The sequence below is a fragment of the Miniopterus natalensis genome, chromosome 19 (assembly GCF_054644295.1).
Source record: "Miniopterus natalensis isolate mMinNat1 chromosome 19, mMinNat1.hap1, whole genome shotgun sequence".
Taxonomy (NCBI): domain Eukaryota; kingdom Metazoa; phylum Chordata; class Mammalia; order Chiroptera; family Miniopteridae; genus Miniopterus; species Miniopterus natalensis.
Window position 1 is genome coordinate 9,066,815 of NC_142099.1, and position 25,073 is coordinate 9,091,887.

Genomic DNA, 25,073 nt, shown 5'->3' on the forward strand with positions numbered 1-25,073 from the left:
AGCAAAAGAGTAGTGATGCTGACAATTCAGATATGCCAAAGAGAAGCTATAACGTGCTTTCTTTAAGTGAAAAGGTGTGTGTGTATAGGAAAAAACAATGTTTGTAGGGTTTGGTACTATCCATAGTTTCAGGCATCCACTGGGGGTCTTGGAATGTATCCCCTGCAGCTAAGGGGAGACTACTGTATATGATTATTTATATAATGAAATCTGTACCAATTTAAAAAGTAAATGTTTTATACATTTCTTGTTTTTCATAAGTATAAAAGTAAAATTTATTGAACATTTTATATACCCGCATGAAGGTAATAGGTGTATTTATGAAAGTATTTCCAGTTGTCATTTTTGAGCCTGATTAACAATTACATTTCTAAATTTATCTAAGACTTTAGGATAGATTTTGTGGAAAACAAGAGTCCTTTAGTAATTCAGGTCTCAGATCTTGTGAAATTTTCTTTAAGACTGTAATTTCCTAACCTTAGTATTGAGAGATGCCTTTGACAGTGTCTGTTCTCTTTTGTTCTTCATATCTTAACAAGAACTTTAGGGACAAGTTATATGGTTAAAAAAAAAAAAAAAGGATATGAAGAAATCTGGAGATTACAAAGAACAATGTGGTGTTTTCTTTTTATATTTTTGACATTTACGTATTTATAAAAATCAATCTCTGTTACTTATGCAGATCTCTTGACGTCTCCTTAGTGATACTGCTGTTACCATTTAAAAAATATTGGTCACACTTATTCATCAAATGTTTTGAGTAGTTTTTATATGCTAAGCATTATACTAAGTATTGGGGATTATTGGAAAATAATGTAGACAATTAATTTTGACTCAGACACTACTGAAACATTTAAATCTTAGGTTCAAATCTTATTAAAGCATATAATCTTTAGAGTCAGATTCTACAGGTTCTTAAAGATATCTTTTCACCTAGGTGAGGCTCTGGCGCATGTATTTATTAGGTCATTGGCATTTTTTGAGAGTTCGGATAAGTTATTGCTTTATCTTTCCTCCTTTTATTTTTTTTCTAATATGCATTTATGTCATTAACTTATGCATTTCTGGCACATGGACTAGGTTATCTGAATATAAAGTGAAGTATTCCTGCAGCTTTTTTTCAATAAAGAATTAGACCCAGACATCTGAAAAATAGGCTAATCATTGTGCCAAATTGAGATCTGGAACAATTCTATGTATTTTTGTATCTAAAACTATTTATATATAGCTATATGGTTATAGTTAATTTCATTTATAAAGTTACATGTGTGTACGTGATCCCTTCAATTACTTGACAGTAAGGTGGCATCTGATAGGAAGTTTGTATCTGTTTGGCGTGTATCTGTTTTGTATGTTATAGTAAATGTGGATTATTTTTCTGTTAATTTGTGATGCCATTATAAAAACATTTACTTTTTCATGACCTAGATTTTTCCCCCTGTACTTAAAAAGATTGGTAATACCTAGGGTGTGGTGAACAGTGAGCAGCTGGTTCATCTTGTGCTAACACTGTTGGTGTAAGTCTAAATTAATAGAATTTTTGTAAATAACAATTTAGTAATAACAACTAATTTAAAGTAGATATTCTTTGATTCAGCAGTTCTTCTAAGAACTTATTCTTGGTAAATCTTCACATCGGTGCACAAAATAATGTTCAGGAATGTCCGCTGAAGCCAAAACATGAAATATAGTAAATGATCCAAATGTCTGTCAACAGGGGATTAGTTAAATAAATGATAATATATCACTATATGTGCAGAGTTCTTTTCTTTTTTAACCACCCTGTGGATTTTCCTAGTTATTCCCCAAAACACCATACTATTTTAATTTCATAGTTTTATAGTAATATGTTTTGATATCTGGTTTATATTCTCTATACCGTCCTTGTTTTATAAGCATACATAAAAGTCTTAACAGATAATATTAATGTCACTGTACCCACAGATGTTCACCCTTGGAGTAGCCGTCATTGATTGATTTGGAAAATAGTAACTGCCACTTCTGTATTCATTCATGTGGATTGGTGTAGAGATGGAGAGAATATTGAGCTCTCACAAAGTAGGTCTGAAAACCCAGTGTCCACTGCAGTAGTGGTTTCCACATGTTTGTGTACACCAGAATCATCAGTGGAGCTCTTAATAATATCAGTTCGTGGCCATCACACAGACCTGCTGAATTGGAATCTGTATTTTTAACAAGGGCTCAAGAGAGTTTTAAGTAGTCATGCCCACACCAGTTGAGAACCATCGTACTATAAGCTCTACGGTATTTCCAAAATGCAAAAGTTTTAGAAGAGTGTGATGTACTACTATATAACATGAACATTTTCTCATCCTCTTATTTTTCTTTATCTCTTTCCTTCACCCTGTTTCTGTTTTTGTCCCTCTTAATATTTAGTTCTTAATTCTATTTTTAATTTTTTCTCTCTCTGGTCTGGTTTTTCACTGGTGTGTCTCTCTTCTGTCCTTTCTCCCTCCTTCCCTACCTCCTTTTTTTTCTCCCATGTGCCTACTGATAAGTTACTGATTGCTGTTTTCTCTGTTCTCATTGGCCCTGAAATTGTAACTTTCTTTCTGGGTTCCCTCCTCCTCCACTGTGTGAAGTGTTAGCTCTTTGGCATCCAGGGCTCATACCAAGTTATATTTATCCTGTTCTTTGCGCAGATAGATCTGAGTCTCTCACAGATCATTCCTACCTTTCAATGGCAGGAGTAGGAATCAACTCTCTGGGTTTGGTGTAGGAAACTTTTAAGCTTTACATTTAAAGCTTGAATTTCTTAAGTAAGGATCATTGTAACCAGTCTTTTTTTCTCCTCTACCTACAGGGAAGAAGAGGAACGTTTGAGAAATAAAATTCGAGCTGATCACGAGAAGGCCCTGGAAGAAGCAAAAGAAAAATTAAAAAAGTCGAGAGAGGAAATTCGAGCAGAAATTCAGACAGAGAAAAATAAGGTAGTCCAAGAAATGAAGATGAAAGAGAAAAAGCCACTGCCACCAGTCCCTATACCAAACCTTTTAGGAATAAATGGTGGAGACCCAGAAGATAATGACATAAGAAAGAAAAGGGAAAAAATTAAAGAGGTAATAAGCTGAGATTTATGATATGGAGTGATTATAGATATATATTTGGATATACATGCACACCATTTATGTTGTCATACTTAGATCTTGTTTGTTTTTGGGTCCTAGTTGTTCATTTTCCAAGTTGTCAGTAAGGACTAGAACTCCCTTCTTCGTAATATGGGTTATAATAGGATTATTGGACACTTAAAATTTTGATATAATGTTTGGATGGATACATCACTCACCCTATGTTTAGAGATCTTTCGATATTCAGCATTTTATAAATAATGAAGAGTAGATGTATAAATAATTTATCAAATAAGAAATTTCTTAAGTGGTGCTATAAGAAATTCTGCTATATACTATGCATATCTCCTCATAAACATGCTTTTGAAGAGTTAGCATTATATCTGCCATCTTTAATTTCTCTTTCAGCAGTGTTTTGTAGTTCTCAGTATATAGTTCTTACATATACTCTGTTATATTTACTCCTAAGTATGTCATGTTTTTTGATACGATTATAAATGTAATGTTTTAAAATTTTCATTTCTGTTGTTCATTACTAGCGTATGGAAATATATTTGATTTTAGTTTGCTAAACTTGTATTCTATTATTTTACTGAAGTCATTTATTAGTTCTAGTGACTTTTTTTAGATTGCTTAGAATTTTCCTTGTACAGAGTCATGTTCTCTGTGACTATAGAAACTTACACCTTTTTCATTTTTGATTTTTATGTCTTTAATTATTTTTCTTCTCTTATTGCACTTTCTGGGACTTCTAACACATTGTTGAAAAGAAGTAGTGAGAATGGACATGTTTGATTTGTTCTTAATTTTAGGGGCTTAAGCACTTAGTCTTTTACCATTAAATATGTTGTTAGAAGTAGGTTTTTTTAAGATGCCCTTTATTAGGTTGATGTTTCCTTGTAGTTATAGTTCACTGACAGTTTTTATCATGATGGGCGTTGAATTTTGTCAAATGCTTTGTCTGCCTCTATAGAGATTATTGGAAGATGGTTTTCCTTTTATTTTGTTAACATGGTGAATTATATTGATTGGTTTTTGAATGTTAAGTTAGTCTTATATTCCTGGTTTAAACTGCATTTGGTCATCATGTCGTCATATATTGCTAATTTTGTTCAGTAGTTTTGTATTTGTGTTTTATATTGGTTTTTAGTTGCCTTATAATGTCTTTGCCTGGTTTCAGTGTCTGAGTAAGGTTAGCTGCAAAAAACAAGTTGAGAAATGTTTTAATGAATAGTGTACTGTTAAATGAACAGATTTTTGATCTACTATAGGCTGCTATTAAATAATTCAGCTGATATATAATTAAATACTTTGCTACTGTGTTGCTTAGACTCCTTGGGCTGTAAGAAATTCAGCTCAACGTTATTAATATAAAAATACTTATTTGCTTACTGGCTCTGAATCCAAGCTTTGCTGAATCCAAGTCTGTAGATGTTATTGTCAATAATATGTATCTGTCTCTTTTTCTTTCGTCATTTAGTTTCTCCATGTTGGGAGAGAGTTAGCTTCCATCAGGAATTATATATTACTTAGACCTTAAGATTGCAAAATAAGAGAGTCCTCCTGTCTCCTACGGAAGAATCTTACTCTCTATAATAATATGTGTAAAAGGACTTGATTATCCCTACTTCAATCACATGTATACAATCACTTTGTTTAGGTCAGGGGTTGGCAAACTGCAACCTGTGGGCCAAATTCTGCCTTTATTTTTTAAAAATCAAGTTTAATTGGAACAGGCATGCCCATTTGTTTATGTATTGCCTATGGCTGCTTTTGTGCTGCGACAGCTGAATTAAGTCATTGGTATAGAAACTGTATGGCCTGCAAAACCTAAAATACTTAGTTTAAAGAAAGAGTTTGTTATCTTTGATCTAAGGGTAAGGAGTTCTCTAGCCAGGCTGTTTTAATTGGTTGTGGAATCAGAGCCTCTTGATTTATGGCTCTATCAAAATAACAGTGAGGGAAGGGAGCAGTTCCCAAAAGGATTGGCAGTTCCTAAAAGCAACGAATGCCAGACACCTTCTTTCTTAATAAAAACAACTTGTCTATTACATCCAGTTTTTCCTTATGTGTAGATCCTGAGATTAAGCATTATTATGTGTGTCTCTCACACTGATATAAATATTAATAGAATAACATTTTTGTAGGAATATAGGAGAATGTGTAAGGATAATAGTAATAGAATCCCTAAATTACATAAAATACAAAGATAACAGTGTGAATAATGTAAATTGATGGATTATAATTTTTCTTTTCTCAGATGATGAAACATGCCTGGAATAATTATAGGATATATGGATGGGGACATAATGAACTCAGACCTATTGCAAAGAAAGGACACTCCACTAATATATTTGGTAAGTTTACTTTTTCAAATTACTATCTCCATTTTCTACATCCATTTTAAAAATAAGACTTAACTTTTAAAATACTTTCTAAAACCTGAGTATTTCTGTGGAATGGAATTATAATTTGAAGCAACATATATTTTCTCTCTCAAGTTTCAGTCAAGATTGGTTATGGTTGCTTTGGAATACAGAGATATGTGGTAGATTTTTAGTTTGCATACAGATGCTTTAGTCATTTATCTGAGTATTTTGAAGCTTTTTCTTTGTTGTTGTTTTTTTCTTAAATACTGAGAAGTTAGGTACCTATTTGTAATTCTTTTTCTTCAACATAGCTCACACATTATAGAGCCCAGGGGGAAGGAAAGGAAATTTCAGTAGTGCTGTGTACAGGCATAACTTGGAGATAACTGCAGGTTTGGTTCCAGACCAGCACAATAAAGTGAATATTGCAATAAGGCAAGATACACATTTTTTTGTTTCCCAATGCATATAAAAGTTATGTGTACAATATACTGTAGTCTGTTAAGTGTGCGATAACATGTCTAAAAAACAATGTATATGCCTTAATTAAAAAATACTTTATTGCTAAAATTACTAATCATCATCTGAGCCTTCAGTGAGTCAAACTTTTTGCTGGTGGAGGGTCTGGCCTCAATGTTGATGGCTGCTGACTGATCAGGCTGGTTGGTTTTGAAGGTTAGGGTGGCTGTAGCAATTTCTAAAAATGAGACAACAGTGAAGTTTGCTGCTTCAGTTAGTCTTCCTTTCACCAGTGATTTCTCTGTAGTATATGATGCTGTTTGATAGCACTTTACCCACAGCGGAACTTCTTTCAGAATTGGAGTCAGTTCTCTCAAACCCTGCAGCTGCTTTATTAACTAAGTTTATGTAATATTTTAAACCCTTTGTTGTAGTTTTAACACTCTTCACAGCATGTTCACCAGGAGTAGATTCCATTTCAAGAAACCACTTTCTTTGCTTATCCGTAAGAAGCAGCTCCTCAGTGGTTCAAGTTTTATCATGTGATTGCAGTAATTCAATCACATCTTTAGGCTCCTCTTCTAATTCTAGTTTTCTTGCTATTTCCACCACATCTGCAGTTACTTCTTCCACTGAAATCTTGAACCCCTCAAAGTCATCCATGAGGGTCAGAATCAACTTCTTCCAAGCTCCTGTTAATGTTGATATTTTGACCTTTTCCTGTGAGTTATGAATGTTCTAGAATGGTGAATCTTTTCCAGAAGTTTTTCAATTTATTTTGCCCCAGTCCATCAGAGGAATCACTACCTATGGCAGCTATAGCCTTATGAAATGCATTTCTTAAGTAATAGACTTGAAAGTCAAAATTACTCCTGCAGATTGGATGTTGATTTCGCAAGCATCAACATTAATCTCGTAGTACATCTCTGTTAGAGCTCTTGGGTGACCAGGTGCATTGTCAATGAGTAATTTTTTTTTATTTTTTATATATATTGATTTCAGAGAGAGAGGAAGGGAGAGGGAGAGAGAGAGAGAAACATCAATGATGAGAGAGTCATTGATCGGCTGCCTCCTGCATACCCCCGACTAGGGATCGAGCCCACAACCTGGGCATGTACCCTGACCGGGAATCAAATCCCAATCGCCTGGATCCTAGGTTGACACTCAACTGCTGAGCCATGTCCGGCTGGGCGAGTAATTTTTTGAAACGAAATCTCTTTCTGAACAATAGATCTCAAATATTAAAATATTCAATAAACCATGCTGTCAACAGATGTGCTATCATCCAGGTTTTGTTTTTTCATTTATAGGGTGCAGAGTAGATTTAGCATAATCCTTAAAGGCCCTAGGATTTTCAGAATGGTAAATGAGCATTGGCCTCAACTTAAAGTTACCAGCTGCATTAGCCCCAAACAAGACAGTCAGCCTGTCCTTGGAAGCTTTGAAGCCAGGCATTGACCTCTCTCTAGCTATGAAAGTACTAGGTGGCATCTTCTTCCAATAGAAGGCTGTTTTGCCTACTTTGGAAATCTGTTGTTTAGTGTAGCCACCTTCATTAATTATTAGATCTGGAGGATAACTTGCTGCAGCCTCTATATCAGCACTTGGTGCTTCACCTGGCATTCTCATTTTATGGATATGGTTTCTTTCCTTAAACCTTATGAACCAACCTCTGCTGGCTTCAGCTTTTCTTCTGCATCTTCCTCACTTCTCTCAGTCTTCATAGAATTGAAGAGAGTTAGGGCCTTGTTCTGGATTAGGTTTGTCTTAGGGAATGTTGTGGTTGGTTTGATCTGTCTAGACCACTAAAACTTTATTTATATCAGCAATAAGGCTGTTTTCCTTTCTTAATATTTTTGTTTGTTGGAGTAGCACTTTTTATCTCCTTCAAGAACTTTTCCTTTGCATTCACAGCTTGGCTGACTGGTGCAAGAGGTCTAGCTTTCAGCCTACCTTGGCTTTCGACATGCCTTCCTCATTAAGCTTTATCATTTCTAGCTTTATGATTTCTAATGCAGTGTTTCTCTTACAATTTGTTTTTTTGCTTAGGTGTTTTCTGTAAAAGAGAAAATGAAAAGATCATTTTGCCTGGGTTTGAAAGATGTTGGGATGGAGGAATAATGGAAAATTTTTAAAAAATTATATTATTATTTAAAAATTTAAATTATAATGAAATGCCAGAGATCTCATTATATGATATGACATTTAATTTAGTAGAGATCTCTTAATGAAGTAAACTATATTTCCTCAGCAGAGGTTATGGATGGAAAAGTTCCCATTGCTTTGTGGATGCCCACAGTGTGAGATATTAGTGCAATAAAATCCATTATATTTTAATGGTTAATTAAAATTAGATCCTCTTGGAGCAGGTTGCGAGGGCTGGCATCCGGCACCCGGTTCGTTCTGGGGGAAATAAGGGAGAGACTCTCCCGAGCACCATAATTAGAGTCCAAGTGGGCGGAGCCACTCCTAGCTGTTGGCTCATGTCTCTGCAGAGCCAGGTGTCAGGCCGCCTGGTACAACTGTGTGGGGCGGGACGGCTGCTTGGCGCCCCACGTCCCTGGCCAGGCCCCTCAGCGGGTGCCCTGCGAACCCACAGCAGTACATGTGGTCCTCCAGCGTCCCTGGGCGCTAATGGTCCCGGCGCACGGACGCCAGCAGGAGCTGGGTCCTGGGGGGAGGTGGCGGTGGGGTGTAGAGCTGGGGTGCGCACCTGGGCCCCCCTGCTCTTGGCGGCAGAGGTGGACCCAAACGCCTCCACCAACTGGAAGGAAGCAAAATCGTTTCTGAAGGGCCTGAGTGACAAGCAGTGGAAGGAATATTACTTCTGCCAGGACTTCATCAGGCTGAAGAAGATTCCAACCTGGGAGGAGATGGCAAAAGGGTTGACTGTGAAAGTGGAGGAGCCCAAGTACAAAAAGGAGAAGCATCTCAACGAGAAGATCTCTCCGTTCCGAGGTGATATTACCAAGCTGGAGGTGGACGCCATCGTCAATGCCGCCAACAGCTCCCTGCTCGGAGGAGGCGGTGTGGACGGCTGCATTCACCAGGCTGCCGGGCCCCTTGTGACCAAAGAGTGCTGGACCCTGCAGAGCTGCGAGACCGGGAAGGCAAAGATCACCAGTGGCTATCGGCTGCCGCCAAGTACGTCATCCACACAGTGGGGCCCATCGCCCACGGAGAGCCCAGTTCCATCCAGGCTGCCAAGCTTCGCAGCTGCTACCTGAGTAGCCTTGACTTGCTGCTGGAGCACGGGCTCCGCTCCGCCGCGTTGCCCTGCATCTCCACCGGCATATTTTGCTACCCCAATGAGGCTGCAGCGGAGGTAGTGCTGGCAGTGCTGCGCCAGTGGCTGGAGCAGCACGAGGACAAGGTGGACCGGCTCATCATCTGTGTGTTTCTGGAGAAGGACAGAAACATCTACCTGCAGCAGCTCCCTCACTACTTCCCAGTGGCCTAATGGTACCCGCTGCGCCCTGACCAGGGCTGCGTGGCCTGGGCCTGCTGGGTTTCACTCCCAGCTGTAAGAGGTTGCTGAAGCCTGGCCACTCCCTCCTTTCCCTCAGCCCCCTACCCTTCAGCAGCCTCCTAATAAAGACCACCCTTGTTTCAGATAAATAAATAATCAATCCTCTCTTCAAGTAAATATTTCACTATATTGAACTCAGTGGTAAAGGGTGAGCCCTTTGAAATGATTGGAGAATAAAAGTGTACTGAAAAGAGTTGGATGTTAATTTTCTACTTTTCAAAAATTTGTTTTAGACATTAGGAAAATGAAAACGCAAGCCACAAGACTTGGAGATATTTATGATATGTGAATATAAGGATGTAATCAGAATATATAAATAATTTTATACCAAAAAAGGTATATGAATAGCCAGTAAAGTGCATCAATCATCAGGGAAATTAAAATTCAAGCCACAGTTCAACATCCTACATACCCATTAGAATCACTAAAATGGAAAGACAGATAATACCAAATGTTGTCAAGGATGGTAGAGCAACTAGAACTCACAGTGTTGCTGGAAATATAAAATGGTGCATTCTGGAGAGCAGTTTGTCAGTCTCTCATAAAGTTAGACATAAACTTACCATACAGCTCAGCAATTCTACTCCTAAATTTTTCCCTGATGCTCACACTGAGATCAGATAGTAGTTTTATTTTTCTTCTTATGTTAGATTGTTGCATCATTGACATGCAGAATTCACAAATTGAATTTTAAGCTCTCTTCTATAAAAGTTTATGTAGTAGTTATCACCCTTAAAATTAAAATAGAATTCCATGAAACTTCCAGAGTATGGTAGTTTTATAGTGGGTAGCTCTTTGAGAACTGAATTTTTTCTGTTTCTTGGTCTTTTTGTTTGGATTTTCTGTTTTTTTCTTTCATAAGTCAAAATACTGATATATATATTCATGTATTAGAAAATCATTAATTCCACTCATTTTTTCAAATCTATTGGAAAGATATGACTAAAGTGAGCTTTTTGTAGTTTTCTTAATTTCCTCTATCTGTTGATGCATTCTCATTTTTTATTTTGTGTTTTTGTATTCCCATGACTACTTTTTAAAAATTGATTAGTGGTAGATTCATTGTATAGGTCTTTTCATAGAACTATATATCTTGAATTTATTATTTTGACAGTTTTCTTTATTTCTTTTTATAAAAAATCTTTTTGTCCTGTATTTTTCTTTCTCATTTTGTAACAATTTTTTAAATGTATTTACTGATTTTAGAGAGAGAGGAAAGGAGAGGGAGAGAGAAACATTGATATATAAATAAGTCAAACAACAAATTGATGTCTTTTTCTTTCTCCCTCTCTCTAAAAAAAAGACAACATTCTTAAAAATATTGGCACACTTCATCAATTTGTGAGTCATCCTTGTGCAGGGGCCATTCTGATCTTCTCTGTATCTTTCCAATTTTAGTATATGTGCTGCCAAAGCAAGTACTTTATTTCTAATTCATTAATTTCTGCCTTTAGCTTTTCTGATTCATCTACTTTACTGATCAAGTTTATCATTCCTTTTCTTTTAGTAGAATGTTGTAAATTCAATTATTTTTATTTGTTTTTACTAAGTAGTATAAACTTTCAAGTTAGGAGGTTTTCTCTGAGAACTGTTCTAGTTGATTTCTTTGTTCTCATAATAAATTTTTATTAATTTTTAAATATATTCTACAGTGTCATGTTTTACTTCTTTCTTGACCCAAGGGTAGTTTTAGCCCTTTTAATTTTTTCCAGTTGAAATCATGGGTTGTCTAGTTAAACAACCACAGTGATAGCCAGTATTTCAGTTTTGCCTCTCTCTGCCTTGGGCTTTTAGGCAATGGCACAATCCTATAACTACCTGTAAACTTTGAAATAAGAACAAAACTGGTATTCTTAAGGATTTAAAATAAGCATGATAAATATTTTAGACAAAATACTAAAAAGATAACATATTTAAGTTAGTATGCAAGAGATTGGGATATATGGGCGATTAAATGGCTTAATAAAGTTTTTGTTATCTTATTAAAAACTGAGGAACAAGAAAAGTAAAAGGAAAGTGTGTCTGTAATAACCCAGAACAAACATTCTAGCTAATATCAACAGGAAGAGAAGTGAGTTGGGAGAAGACCAAGGAATTTATCAGAGTGTGGTGGAGTACCTGTCTTGTTAGTGGGAAGATATATTTCTTGATAAATTGAAGAAATTACTAGGAACACGTGAACAAGAAAAGGCGGTGTAAGTGAAGGACAACCATTATAAAAACAAATTTGTATAGCTTTATTTGTTTTACTAGATCAAAGCATTAATTTTTTTTCAAACGCAAGCCTGTCACTTTTTTTTTTAGATTTTCATATACTTTAATTAATTTACAAAAAATTTTTTTTCTCTTAAACATTCAGAAGAAAACACTATTTACCTAGTAGAGAAAGGAAGAGAAGAAAAGAGGAAAGAAAAGAAAGACTAGTAACTGTCAAATGCTGACGTCTAAAATATCACCAAGATAACTTGTTGATAAGGCAAAACTTTATCTTTGTTTAATGCTTACTTTGGTAAGGTAGATCATTACCTCACCAGAGCCCTACTTAGTAGCCTGGCAGATGGGGAAGGAAAAAGTTGAGATATTTATTGAGATTTAAAATCTGGCTTAAGATGGGCCTTTCAGTTGGAGGATGCTTGTTTATGATGATCAGATAAAGATCATGATATAATAATTTAGAATTGGTAAGCAGGGAATTAGGAGGCTAAGAGTTCAGAGTTTTGGAGTGTAAACCATCATGTGATACTTTCTATTGAAGAGTTGATGGGTCTTTCAGGAAGTTCCTGGAATGAACAATAAAATTACTTTGTAACTTTTATCATTTTGAGTAAGAGACTCCTGGAACAGTAAACTCTTGATGACGACAGTATAATAAAGTCGTGTTAATGTAGATAGTAAGCTGTGTGGATGATTTTCATTCTCAGAAGACAGAAATAATAACTGTATTCCTAGGGTTGGGGAGGGCCCACCTGCTCCCTTTTATTTATTCTTTTACTATGCTACTAGGTTTGTTCGCTAGTATTTTATTCAGGAGTCTTGCAGTTAAAGTCATTGGTAAGATTGGCCTCTTTTTTTGTCATATGTTTACAGTATCTAGTTTTGGTATCAGCTAGCTTTTTGAATTAGTTCCTCCCTCTTGGAAACATTTCCTTTTAGATCAGGATTATCTCTTTCTTGAAGATGGGTAGATCTTACTATTTTGATTTTCTCTACTCACATTTGTTTTATGGCTTCCTTTTCAGTATGACCAACCTGCTTTTTGATTGTTAAGGATTATTATAATTTCTGTTCTTGTTGCACTTGTATTACTACTTTTAAGTATATATTTTGCTTTTTCTGTGAATTTGTACCAGAAGAGCACGGTTGCCTTATGACTTAGCTTGTTTTCTTGAACCACCCTCCCCATTTCTCGAATTAGTCCTCTTTTTTAAACGTAATTTAGTTAAATAGATCTCTGTTATGACCAAGAAGAAAAGGATAATTAAAATTTTGTTTTTTAAAAAATCATCTTATTGTCAGTGTGCCATATTTAGGAAAATATATTAAACAGTGTACATTATCTATTCTTATGGAAAAGTGAACCATATTGGATATTCTTTTTGGTCCTTATATTCTTACTTTGATTTGCTTTTTATATATAGAATATTATAATAGACCATATTATAATAGACCATATTGCAATGGCCTTATGGGAAGGCCATCTTTTTAATGACAGTTTTTCCTCTCTAAATATAGGAAGTTCACAAATGGGTGCTACCATAGTAGATGCTTTGGATACCCTTTATATCATGGGACTCCATGATGAATTCCGAGATGGGCAAAAATGGATTGAAGACAGTCTAGATTTCAGTGTGGTGAGTATACAATTGATAATTTCTTCAACTGACTATGAAAAGACACAGTGTCAAACCCTAATAGTTTTGAGCATTATACTAGAAGTTTAAGGATATCCTCCCCTTTTTTCTTTTGGGATTATCAGTTGTTAATTTTTTCATAATTTTTTTTGTACACTCTCACCATCTTCCTTGTATTTTTCTTGCCCTTATCAGTTGAGGCAGTATGTTAAGGCAATAACGGGAGGAAAAACATTGAATTAGAAATATGAGGAAAGCATAAACTGTAAATAATAAGCATTTTATGTTATTATTTTTTAAAGATTTAGTGATTTTGGCCCTGGCCAGTGTGGCTCAGTTGGTTGGGCTTCGTCCTATGCACCAAAGAGTTACCAGTTTGACTCCTGGTGAGGGCATATGCCAGGTTGTGGGCTTGATCCCCGGTAGGGGCGTGCAGGAGGCATCTGATTGATGTTTCACTCTCACACCGATGTTTTTCTCTAGCTCTCTTTCCCCTTCCTCTCTCTCTAAAAAAAAGTCAATTAAAAAATATATTAAAGATTTAATGATTTGGTGCAGCTTTGATGAATATTCCTAATTAGGCCTATGCCTGTCCTTCCAGTATTTTGGCACAGTTGTTGAATGGTACTGGTTAGGTTTGAAGCCTAGCACAGCTACATTCTAGCTATGTGTCTTTGGGAAGGTTTCTTATTCTTTCTAAACCTATCATAAAATTCACTGCAATATTATAAGGATTATTTGAGATAATCTGGTGTATATGAAGTGCTCAGTAAGTGGTAGCGGTTATTTTCATTATTACCATTCTTCATCTCAAAGATGTGTGGACTGTTTTGTCATCTTCATTGTCATCTTTCATGATATTCGTGCTTGCTGTTCCTCTGCCTGTAGTCAGAAGTCACTCCTCCATGTGTTTTTTTCTTTGGCAGACTCTGCATATTCCAATTGTGATTTAAATCCAAAATTATTTCTTCCCTGGTGTCTTTCCTGATGCTAACTAGACAAAACTGATTACTTTCTTTTATATTACTCTAGCATTTTTTGGACATATCTCAGGACAATTTATGTTATCAGGTAGGTTAGGTTTGGCCATGAGTGGCAGAAAACCTAATATAAAATAGCTTAAACACGATAGATGTTTATTTATCTCTCATTCAAATTAAGTAGAGAGATAAACTGTTTAGCGCTGATTTGGGTAGCTCCTTGATCATCAAGGTTCTGGGGTTCTTTGTCGTGTTGCTCTGTCAACTTCAGTGCACAGCTTCAAACTAATGGTGCAAGGTAATTCCTCAAGATAAGGTGGATAAACCTTCCAGTTGCAGAAAAAAGGAAGGGATAGGGAAAGATATGCAACCGTTCTTTAAGAACTCTTTTGGAGAGTTGCTCACCCCACTTTTGCTTCTGTACTATTGAGTAACTCTTACTCATATGGCCCTACATTAGTAGAGAGAGGCTGAGAAATGTAATCTTTTTTTTTCTTTGCTCTGTAGCCCTTATAGGTTGTACTTTCTGTATCTTGTTTAAGAAAACCCTACTCCAAGGTCATGAAGATATATTACCTTATTTATTTATTTATTTATTTTTATATATCTTTATTAATTTCGGAAAGAGGAAGGGAGAGAGAGAGATAGAAATATCAATGATGAGAAAGTTTTCATTGCTCAGCTGCCTCCTGCATGGCCCTTGACTAGGGATCGAGTCCACAACTCGGGCATGTGCCCATACTGGGAATCGACCCTTTATCTCCTGGATCCTAGGTTAATGCTCAACTGCTGAGCCACGCCTGGCAGGGCGATATAGTACTATATTTAATTCTAAATATTTAATGTTTGCTTTTGCACTTAGGTTTTTAATTAATATAGAGTTGATTTTTTATGTAGGGCAGGATAGGCTACCATCAGCTGATCCTAGTACCATTTATTTCTTCACTATTTATACATGCCTCATTAGTCATGTTAGTCTGTTGTTTTCTATTGGCTTTTTTTCTTTATCCCTACATCATTATTAAACTGTCTTAACTACAATATCTTTGTAAGAAGCTTTATACCTATATTTGAATCTTGATATCTGATCTTGTTCTTCTAGGAAATTACCTTAATTCTCAGGTCTTTTGTTCTTTTCAGCTCTGGAATACTGTTGAAATTTTGATGAGGATTGCATTAAATTTATAGATTAATTTGGAGAGAATTAACATCAGTGCAATCTCAAATACTTCTCTTCATTATTGTGGCAACTTTATTATGCCTAATAATTTGCTGGCGTATCATTTTTATCCATTGGCTCTATCGGGAACCAGAACTATACCATTTATTTTAGAGGACTTACTGTTTAGAATTGTTAACCAAATAATGGGGAACTGAAAAGGCAAAAAGAGGACATTGTGGTATCACAAGAGGTAGTAACTGCACTAAACAGCTACCACCCCTGGGACTTTGAGAACAATGTGAAGAGATTGGGATAATGAAAATTTAGTAGCTAGGGACTCTGTTTCTGGTGTCTTAGGAGCCCTTGGAAGGGCTCTCTCAGCGCTAGGTCTCAGACTTCTGAGGGGGGGTACCTAGCTAGTGCTTGGTATTGCTAAGGGCTGTAATGAAGCTGCTTTGGAGATTGTATATGTGTGGCAGGGGAACTGTAACCTAGAGCCAATGGCCACTACCAGGGAGTTTGGCAATTCTGGAACAGTAAGGAGACCCATTTGGTAATTTAAAAAAAGTGAGTGAAAGGAATATAGGTAGGAGATGATTTCAGAGAGGTGGGGATCTGATTTTGTTGGGTCTTATTAGTCACTGTACTCTGAGTGTAGCCAGAAGTCATTGTAAGAATTTGTGTAGAGTAGTAGCCTAAACTGACTTAAGATTTTCAAGGCTCATCCAGCTGTAGGATGCTGCATAGAGTGAAAGCAGGAGGGTAAGGATGAAACCAGGGAACCTGGCTAGAAGATTATTAAGGTGATAAAGACCCTCCCTCCCTCTTTCCCTTCCTCTCTATATTTGTGAATGTCTATTGCAGTGTGCTATGTATTGGGAATATATGGAGCAATATAAAGCACTTTGCTTTTGAGGATGGGGAGTGATGACAGTTATATTATTAAAAATTACATTGTATTGTGAAAATTCTATATTGGAGAAATATACTTGTGTTATCAAATGCTATGTTCTGTCCATGAATGTTTGGAGGATTTAAGGTAATATAGTTCCTTTTAATTTGTATTAAAAAGTTAAACATAAATGTTATCTTTATATTAGTCGGTTGTGTATATTCTGTGAATTCTTTGGTCATGTTCTCTGCCACTTCTATTTTTCTTTCCATGTATTAGAATTTTTCTCAGCAATACCTATATGCATATTTAAATACAAACATATAGATTCTGTGTAGTAGTTCTGCTATATTTGTACTAAATTTCCTTCTGTTTGTTTGCTTTTTAATTTTGTTCATAATTTTTTTTTTCATTGGTAATTTGCATCTTGGGAAATTCAGTTCTTTCTGTCATCATTTATTATCAATACTATTGATTTTATGCTTACAGAGTACCTTCTTTCTCAAGGAAGTTTACAAAGAGTCACAATTTCTTCTACTCTTTGTTGTGATTTTTTTCTATATTTGTGAAATGGTTATCCACATTAATTTCTTAACTAAGCCATTTTCTCAGCATTATTAATTGAATAGAGTCCATCATCCTACCGTTATTTTTTTGGTGCCTCTTTTAACATTTATTAAGTAATTGTATATTAGGAAAAATATTTAAAATTCATGAGGAGAGATAGAAGTGAAGATGGACATTATGTTGTAGTAAATAGGACAGGAAAAAGGACCAGTAGAAAGTGCTAATTCCAAAATTCAGGAAATAGGTGCTTTCTAGGAGAGAATAGTAACAGAATCAAGTATTTTGATAATTTCACAATAATATGTAAGGGACGTGAAAATGGCCTGTTCTTGGCAATTAGGAAGCAGCAGGGACAGTAGGGGAGTTGCAATATCATTAACAACAAACGGGAGGGGAGATGGCAGTTGCATGAGAAATGAAATGTAGAAAGTGGAAAAACATTCTCTACAGGCAGGATGTTTGCAAGAAATTTACGAAGTATTGGAAACATTTTGAGAACTATAAAGTTTTAAGTAAATGTAAATATTTCAATGTGTTTTTACAGAATTCAGAGGTGTCTGTGTTTGAAGTCAACATTCGATTTATTGGCGGCCTACTCGCAGCGTATTACCTTTCAGGAGAGGAGGTGAGCAAAATCAAGTACTGCATTGTTTTGGGGAAGGGGTTGTGAATGGAATTTAATAAAATGAAAGATTCCCCCGGCAGCATAACATTTCTTAATTGTCAAATATTGAACTAATGTTAAGAACTAGAGGCTACAGGTAGAACTGCTCCTTGGGAATAGTGAATTTTTCATTTTGAGAATATCGATAAAACATAAATTTGTTACAATCTTAGCTTTATATACATCACATCTCCTTTGCAAGAGTTTTCCTTCTCCAGGAGGTTGCTGCTACAATTAATTACGTGGTCAAAACAAAGGGAGGAAATCACTAAGACCATAATTAAGGAATGAATCATGAGGACTGAATATGGATCCTCCTTAGTTAAAACTGTCTGGAAATTAACTACAGTTTCTTGCTCTAAATTTAAAAAACTAAATACAGCAACTCTGAATTCTCTTTTCTGGAAATCTTGGTGTAATACACACAGACACACTTGAGACCTATGGTGATGGGGAAGTAGGTGCCTGAAATTTTACCACGCAGATGGGTTCAAGAATGGGGTTGGATAGTAGGAGAAAGAGGAACTAAGAGGAGAAGGTTATAAGTCATTTCTATTTCGGTTTCTGAGAAACTACTTCGCCCATATACTTAATTGGTTTGTTGGTCTAAATAATTTTAAGAGCTCTACAAATTTAAGAAAATTCATCTTTTCTTCTGTGTGTTGAAAAGATGGATTTCTGTGTTGTCTTTAGTTTTTATTTTTTGTGATTAACCTTAAAGTTGTCATTTTTAGGATTTTTTAAAACCTTTTATGGCTTCTAGATTTTATTAGAAAGCCTTCCCCATGTTTGTGTTATTACAAAACAAAAATTCCCATTTTCCTTCAGGATTTTTAAGACTGTATATGCTTATATTTAAATATTTCATCTGTGTTGCATGTTTGTGTAATGAGTGAGATATTCTTGTACTACAGTTCTTTTAGAAGTAATATGTTTGAAGATACTGGTATTTAATATAAATGTTAGATATATAACATTTATTTAACTTGTAATTTTGCTGTCAGACTTTATTATGTAACTTCATTATGCCTCCAACTTATCTTTCAGTAGCCAGAACACTACTTCAATTCACATTTATTTATTTTTCCTACCCACTGCTTTTTTATTCCTTGTGGCTCAGTTTGTATAATTTTTATAGACCTACCTTTAAGTTCACAGACTTTTTTCTCAGCTCTATTCAATCTACTTTTGAGCCTGTTGAAAGCATTTGGCATCTCTCTTACTTTGATTTTTTTATTATTATTATTTTTTGTAGTATTTCATTTGACTTCTACAGTTTCAATTCCTGTTACAGTTTCTCATTGTCTTCATGCGTGTTTTCCACCTTATCCACTAAGGAGGTCTTTTAACATAGTAATCAGTCATTTTAAATCCTGTTTCAGCCTCAGTCTGGTTTGTCATGTGTTTTGTCTCTAGAAAGTAGATTTTTTTCGTGCTTTCTTAGGTATTTCATAATTTTTTATTGAATGCCAAATATTGTGTATGGGGCAGTAAAGACTAAGGTTGATAATATTTATGCCTGGATGAGCATGCCTGTGCTAGAGTTGAGCCAGGTGTGGGTCTTTTATTGCTAAGATTACCTACAGTGCACCACTAGGTTTAAATTCTTCTATCATTACCTTGTAATTAATGTGGTCCTTGTTTGTAGACAAGTCTTTCTTAATGTTCTTGCTCTATCACAGGTATGCCTGTGGCCCAGAGAGGGTCTCTTTCTATACGTACCTTGTCTCTCCCCCAGCCGTGGACTGCTATTACTCCATGCTTCCTGTCCGTCATTCGTGTGAAGCCATTAGTTTACACCAATAGCTCACATTTCAGCCCAACACCATTAGGTTCATTCTAGCTTTCTGCCTTTTCATAATTTTACTTCTCTTTTCTGCCTCCTAATATTCCTTATTTATTTACCTATCGGTTTGGTCCTGCTGTATGAAACCACTTTCCTCACCTCGCCAGGCTGCAGCCTTGCTGAGTGCATCTTCTTTGCATGGACTCCTCTGGGACTTGACTCCCTTTGTTTGGTTGGCCTTCCTTTCCTCATGTTGGTCTCAACCCCTCTCCAGGACATTGCTTCCCACTCCAGTCATACCTTCTGGGTTCAGACCCTTGACTTCAGGAGCTGTTGGAGTGACATATTAAACAATGAAGGGGGGAAGAAAATGCAACTATTTTGATGCCTTCAATTTCAGATTTCCCCCCCAGATGTCCTTGAAAAAGGAAAGCATTTTTTTCTTACTTTTACGCTTATCTGAATATGTTTAAGTACTAAATATTTTGTGTGTAATTGGCATACTTGATTAATTTTCCTATCAAAGGCATATGACTCAGAATTAATTATGAACAGCTCATGGGAGAAGTGTCAGCTGTGGCTGTTCACACTGGGCTCCCCCACCTGAAAGTTGAAGCAAAATGTTGAAATTTTGGTTGCTGTTCTCATAGGAAAACAATAAAATACCAAAAAAGCATATGATGTTACCAGCATTTCTATTTTTGCCATTTTTATGCCTCAGACTTTAAGAAGAAACATTTTGAGGTGGAGGAAGGTACATATGCTTTGGAGTTAGAGGTTTGCGTTTCTCTTCTGCCTCGCTTTCATAATGATACTTGGCAAGGCATTTACCTTCTGTAACTTCAGTTTTTTCTGTGAAAATGTGAGGGTTCACTTGAGAGTTGTGCCTCACATAATGCCTGACTCAGTAGAGACTACTGTACTGTTCTTCCTCCTCCGACTTTTTCCTGTGTTGAATATTCTGTGTTTTAATGGGTGGGAGATTTCATAAATTTATTTTAAAATGTGTATCATATATTAATTTCTTAGGATATAGTCTGCTCAGAAAGTAAAGAGAACATGTTTTACTTTTGTGACTCTCATACAGTAGAATATTACTGACCATTTTACTTTTCCCCTTCGTCATTTTACATTAAAAGCTCTAATCTGTATGTTCTAGGAAACCAACAATGAGTCGCTGGGGTCTGCTAAATAAATAAAACATAGAAAAATAATTTGAATATGACATTATCATACCAGGTAGACAGTAAATTTTCATGTTTCATATAAGCCAGAAAATTACCTATAACTTATAACATGGCAAAGTGCCTCTGTTACAGAACATTTTACATGTGTTCTGTGTTCTGGTATAGGGAACCCAGAAGGTTATATGTGATCCTAACAAAGTGTTCCTTTCCTGTTGATTTATTAATATCATAAATATGAAACTTTATCATTTTATTTTCTTAGAACAAGGCTATTTATATTAAATATTCACAAGTTCAAAAATCTCGATGATTTATTATGTTTACTTGCTGCTAGCCTCAAATATATGGATGGCATATCTTTTACAGGATTGTCTCTTCTCATTTTTTAATACTTATCAAAGTGGCATCCCTTCCTAAATAAGATAATACCATAATTTATGTGGATAACTGCATCTGAAATCTGTCAGAAAGGGTAGAGAAATGGTTATGTGGAGTTTAGTACATATTTCACAGGTAATAAAAACAAAGTAAAAGAAACAACACCAAAATCTTTCTTTACCAAAACACAAATGGTACTGTATTGCCTGTAGAGTAAGATCATTTCTGAATAAGTTCAGGGATGTTTTCTAAGACAAATAGGATAGCCTTTGTTGACCTAAAGTCCTTTAAGAAAAGTACTGAGTTAAAAAAAAAAAAGAGTAGAGTATTAATTTCTCATCTTATTTTTGGAAAACCTGATTTTGCTCCAAAAATTGCTATTTTTATTGAAAATTCAACATCATTTTCTACAGATATGCTAGTAAATTGGACAAAACATTCCACTATGCTTTGCTGACCCAGATAAGATTTTAAAATACACTCTCCAGTATTTTCCTCTTAAATGTGAGAGTTCATGTACACATTTATACACATTCATACATTTTTAAAGTCACAGTACTCATACCAATTCATAGTTGATGATTATGGTTATGATTACTCGTTTGACAGATCATAGGAGTTTGGAGTTATCTACTATAGGAGCTAGAAATTTAGGGGTGAAATCCAGGAAGGAGGAAGCCAAAGAGAAGCCCCCAATTCTGCATGCATGAGACTGTGTATTTAGACCACATTGTTTTATTTCCCTGTATTTTCATAGAGCTCTACCATAGTTTTCTGCCTGAAATAAACTCTTATCCTTCCACTTTCCACCTAGTAAATAACGTCAAGGCCCAGATTACTTGATTTATTTTTAAGCAACTCTTTGAGGTTAATTTATATACAATAAAATGCTCCCAGTTTAAATGTATGGTATGTAATTAAATGTGTAGTTTAGATTTTAACAAATGTATATAAGCTGTTGGAGGGAATACAGATGATACAATTTTTGAAAAATAATTTTGCAGTGTCAAGTAAACATTTAAAATGTAAAATTTTCTTTGACCCAGTTACCCATTTAGGAATATATTCTCTAAAAGTAACAATATGGATACAATATGGTATACTTAGAAGACCATTTCATTGCAGTAGTATGTTTGTAGTAGCCAATATTTGAAAAGCCCCAAATAATCACGTAGGAGAGAATGGATGAATAAATTAATACATCTCTTACTATAGAATGTTGTACAATTATGAACATAAATTTGGTATATTTTAACTAGGAAAAATATGCTTGCTATGTGTGTGTATTTCCCATTCAGTCAGTTAGCCATTGCAGTATTTTGGATAAGACATAATGGCAGCTTAGGCTAAGATGGGTTGTAGAAATGAGAGATATAAATGATTTCCAGGGACTTGGGAGGTAAATTCAAAAGGATTGGTGATATTTTGGAGGGAAAATGAGGCAGAAGGAGGAATTGGTCCTGTCGCCAGACTTCTAGGTTTTGGTACTAGACTGATGGTCTGACACTTACTAGATATTGAACACTTAAAAATACTAGATTGGGAGAGGAAGATATCAGCTCATTTTAAGTATTTTGAGTTTGAGGGGATTTTGCTATATTTAAGTGGAAATGGGTAGTAGACAGATGCAGTAGATCTGGTGCTTATTGGAGAAGTCTTGACTTGAGATACAGTTTGGGAGTCAGTTGCTGTGTAGCTGATACCTGAAAGCAAACACATGTAAAACTGCTCAGGAAGCGCTTTAGGGGATAGGAAGAGAAACAGCAGATATGAGGGGATGAGTCAGTGACAGAGGAGGAAGACTGTAGGATTACTGGGCACAAGGGAAGAAAGTATTTTAAGGAGAAACTGGTTAGTAATGACTGAAAATGCTATTTGCTCAAATGTGTAGCTAATTCTTTGCAAGATCCACGTCAGTGAAATGATGGGGCAGAAGCTGTGTTGGGATAGGTTGAGGGGTGAGTGGTAGGAGAGGGAATGGATACAGTAAAGTAGACAATTTATAAAAATTGGAAATTGTGTTATTATGTTAGTAGCAGGAAAAGATAGAATAAAAATCCAACTACTTAAAAATTATATGTATGTACAGAAAAAGATGTAAATATATCAAAATATTAATTGTATTTGGGTCAGAATATAGGAACTGTGTATGAGTTAACATTTTTTCTTTTATATTTTTATTTTCTTGTTTTTAAAAATAAGCATATATTTAATAATAGATAATAACAAAAATATGGGTTATTTATCATTCAGGGTCCAGTTAGGAGACAGAAATGATGCCAGTTGTTTGAACACAATGTAATATAAAGAATTATTAGCTAGGCATAAACTTAACTTGGTAAATGCTAGATTCAAAAGAATACCTAGAGGGTATTATGCCAAGTGAAATAAGTCAGAGAAAGACAAATACCATATGATTTAACTTACATGTGGAATAAAAAACCCAAAACTCAAACAAACAAAACAAAACAGAAACCCACTCATAGATACAGAGAACAAACTGACGATTGCCAGAGGGGCGGGGGGATAGAGGCTGTAGGGGCTGGGCAAAAAAGGTGAAGGGGAGTAAGAGGCACAACTTCCAGTTATAAAATAAATAATTATGGGAATAAAATGTACACCACAGGGAATATAGTCAGTAATACTGTAATAACTGTGGTGACAGATCGTAACTAGACTTCTCATGGTGATCACATTGTTAGGTATGTAAATGTAGAATCACTGTTATACGCCCAAAACAAATATAATACTGTATGTCCACTATATTTTAATTAAAAAAGATATCATGGAGGTGGCTGCTACAGGAAGCAGCCAGGGTTGAGGGACTCGGGGGAACCTTAGAAATGTAAAGAGGAAGGACTACGCTGAGCCGAAACAGACCTGCAGTGACAGTGCTGCTGACCTTGGAGTGAGGGTTGAGGGTGATGAAGCTGGTTCTGCAAGTGCTGGAAAAACTGCCAAGTGCGTTCAGCTGCTGCCACAGGAAGGCAGTGTTGTTACCACTGACTTGAAGGGTTAGGAAAGCAGTCAGCCATAGTGCTTAAGTGTCCTTACACTTCTGCTGGGATACCAAGAATACAGGGCCCCGACTGTCCTTACTCAGGTCATCAGGGTTGTGCATGCAGGGATAAGCTAATGTTAAATAGGCTTGCTTTCACTTGGAGATTCTCCAAGCTCAGTGCGCCGCTGTAGCACACCCCGTGTGTGCAGGAATCCATAACAGGCCCTTTGGATCATTTCTGTGTGATTTAGGTGGTGGGGTGAGGGTGGGCATGTACAACCAATGTAAATGAACCTGAAACTCTGCTGCTCCTTTGCCATGAATATTATAGGTGGTTATTTTGTTGTTGTTGTTGTTGTGTTTTTAAATCTCTGACCCAGTTGTCTTATGCCAATATTCGCGAAACTGTGGGCCAGATAACTTGCTAACTTGCAGGTAGAATAAGATCTTAGATCTCATGAGTTTGAACATTGTTTGAGGGCTAATTTTGAGTGGGAGGTGTGTCTCAATGTGTTTCTACCCCCGTGTTAACCTGTTTGCAGTAATCTTCACTTTGGGCCTCAGGAACACCTGGGGATCCTTTAAGGATACTCCTGTTCATGGTGGTAATGAAAAGTCATCCAGAATTCAGTATAGAGAGTCAAAGAGCAAAATTAAGAAAAAAAGTTGAGAGAGATAAAACAGATTGCAAAGTTCAAAATTCAAAGAATGTTGAGTGGGAACCTCAGATGAGTTTAATGGAATAAATGATAGAAAAGGTAGAGAGTAAATGTTTGAAAAGATACCGGGAATAAGGAAGACATATTAAAACCTACCAAAGCGAAAGGGCTGATTACTTACAAAAGAATGACACCTGACAGTAGAGTTCTCAGTACTAATAGGTGCCAGAAGATACTGGAATAATATCTTTGACCTGCTGAGATAAAGTAACTGTCAACCCAGGATTTTATATTAACCACATTGTCACTCGAGGTATGCGGTAGTCAGGAAGACATTTCAAGGGATTTAATTGTTGACTGTGAACACGAAGACTGAATAATGCAAAGTGAGGAATACATCTATGCCTGCCTGTCCATATCTAGACATAGATATATTCCTACACCTTGTATCATTTATTCTTAATATGCCTATGTCTGTATCTATGTCTGCCCACAGGGGT

The 25,073-nt window shown here is 35.8% G+C and overlaps 1 protein-coding gene, 1 non-coding gene and 1 pseudogene across 4 annotated transcripts in view; 2 read left to right on the forward strand and 1 right to left on the reverse strand.

The window, feature by feature from the left end:
- MAN1A2 (mannosidase alpha class 1A member 2) overlaps positions 1–25,073 on the forward strand; it is a 164,945-nt gene that overhangs the window by 114,919 nt on the left and 24,953 nt on the right. For 2 of the 3 annotated variants that reach the window (XM_087827785.1, XM_016223382.2), the window contains exons 2-5: positions 2,825–3,080; positions 5,350–5,446; positions 13,179–13,297; positions 17,443–17,523. In XM_087827785.1, the coding sequence (XP_087683911.1) occupies positions 2,825–3,080; positions 5,350–5,446; positions 13,179–13,297; positions 17,443–17,523 (553 nt within the window). The remainder of the gene's footprint in view (positions 1–2,824; positions 3,081–5,349; positions 5,447–13,178; positions 13,298–17,442; positions 17,524–25,073) is intronic. The other variant, XM_087827784.1, reaches the window with a different exon arrangement.
- LOC107545315 (ADP-ribose glycohydrolase MACROD1 pseudogene) lies at positions 8,401–10,648 on the forward strand (annotated as a pseudogene).
- LOC148090853 (U6 spliceosomal RNA) lies at positions 10,762–10,868 on the reverse strand. The gene has a single exon (XR_015716153.1). It is a non-coding gene; the product is annotated as a U6 spliceosomal RNA (small nuclear RNA).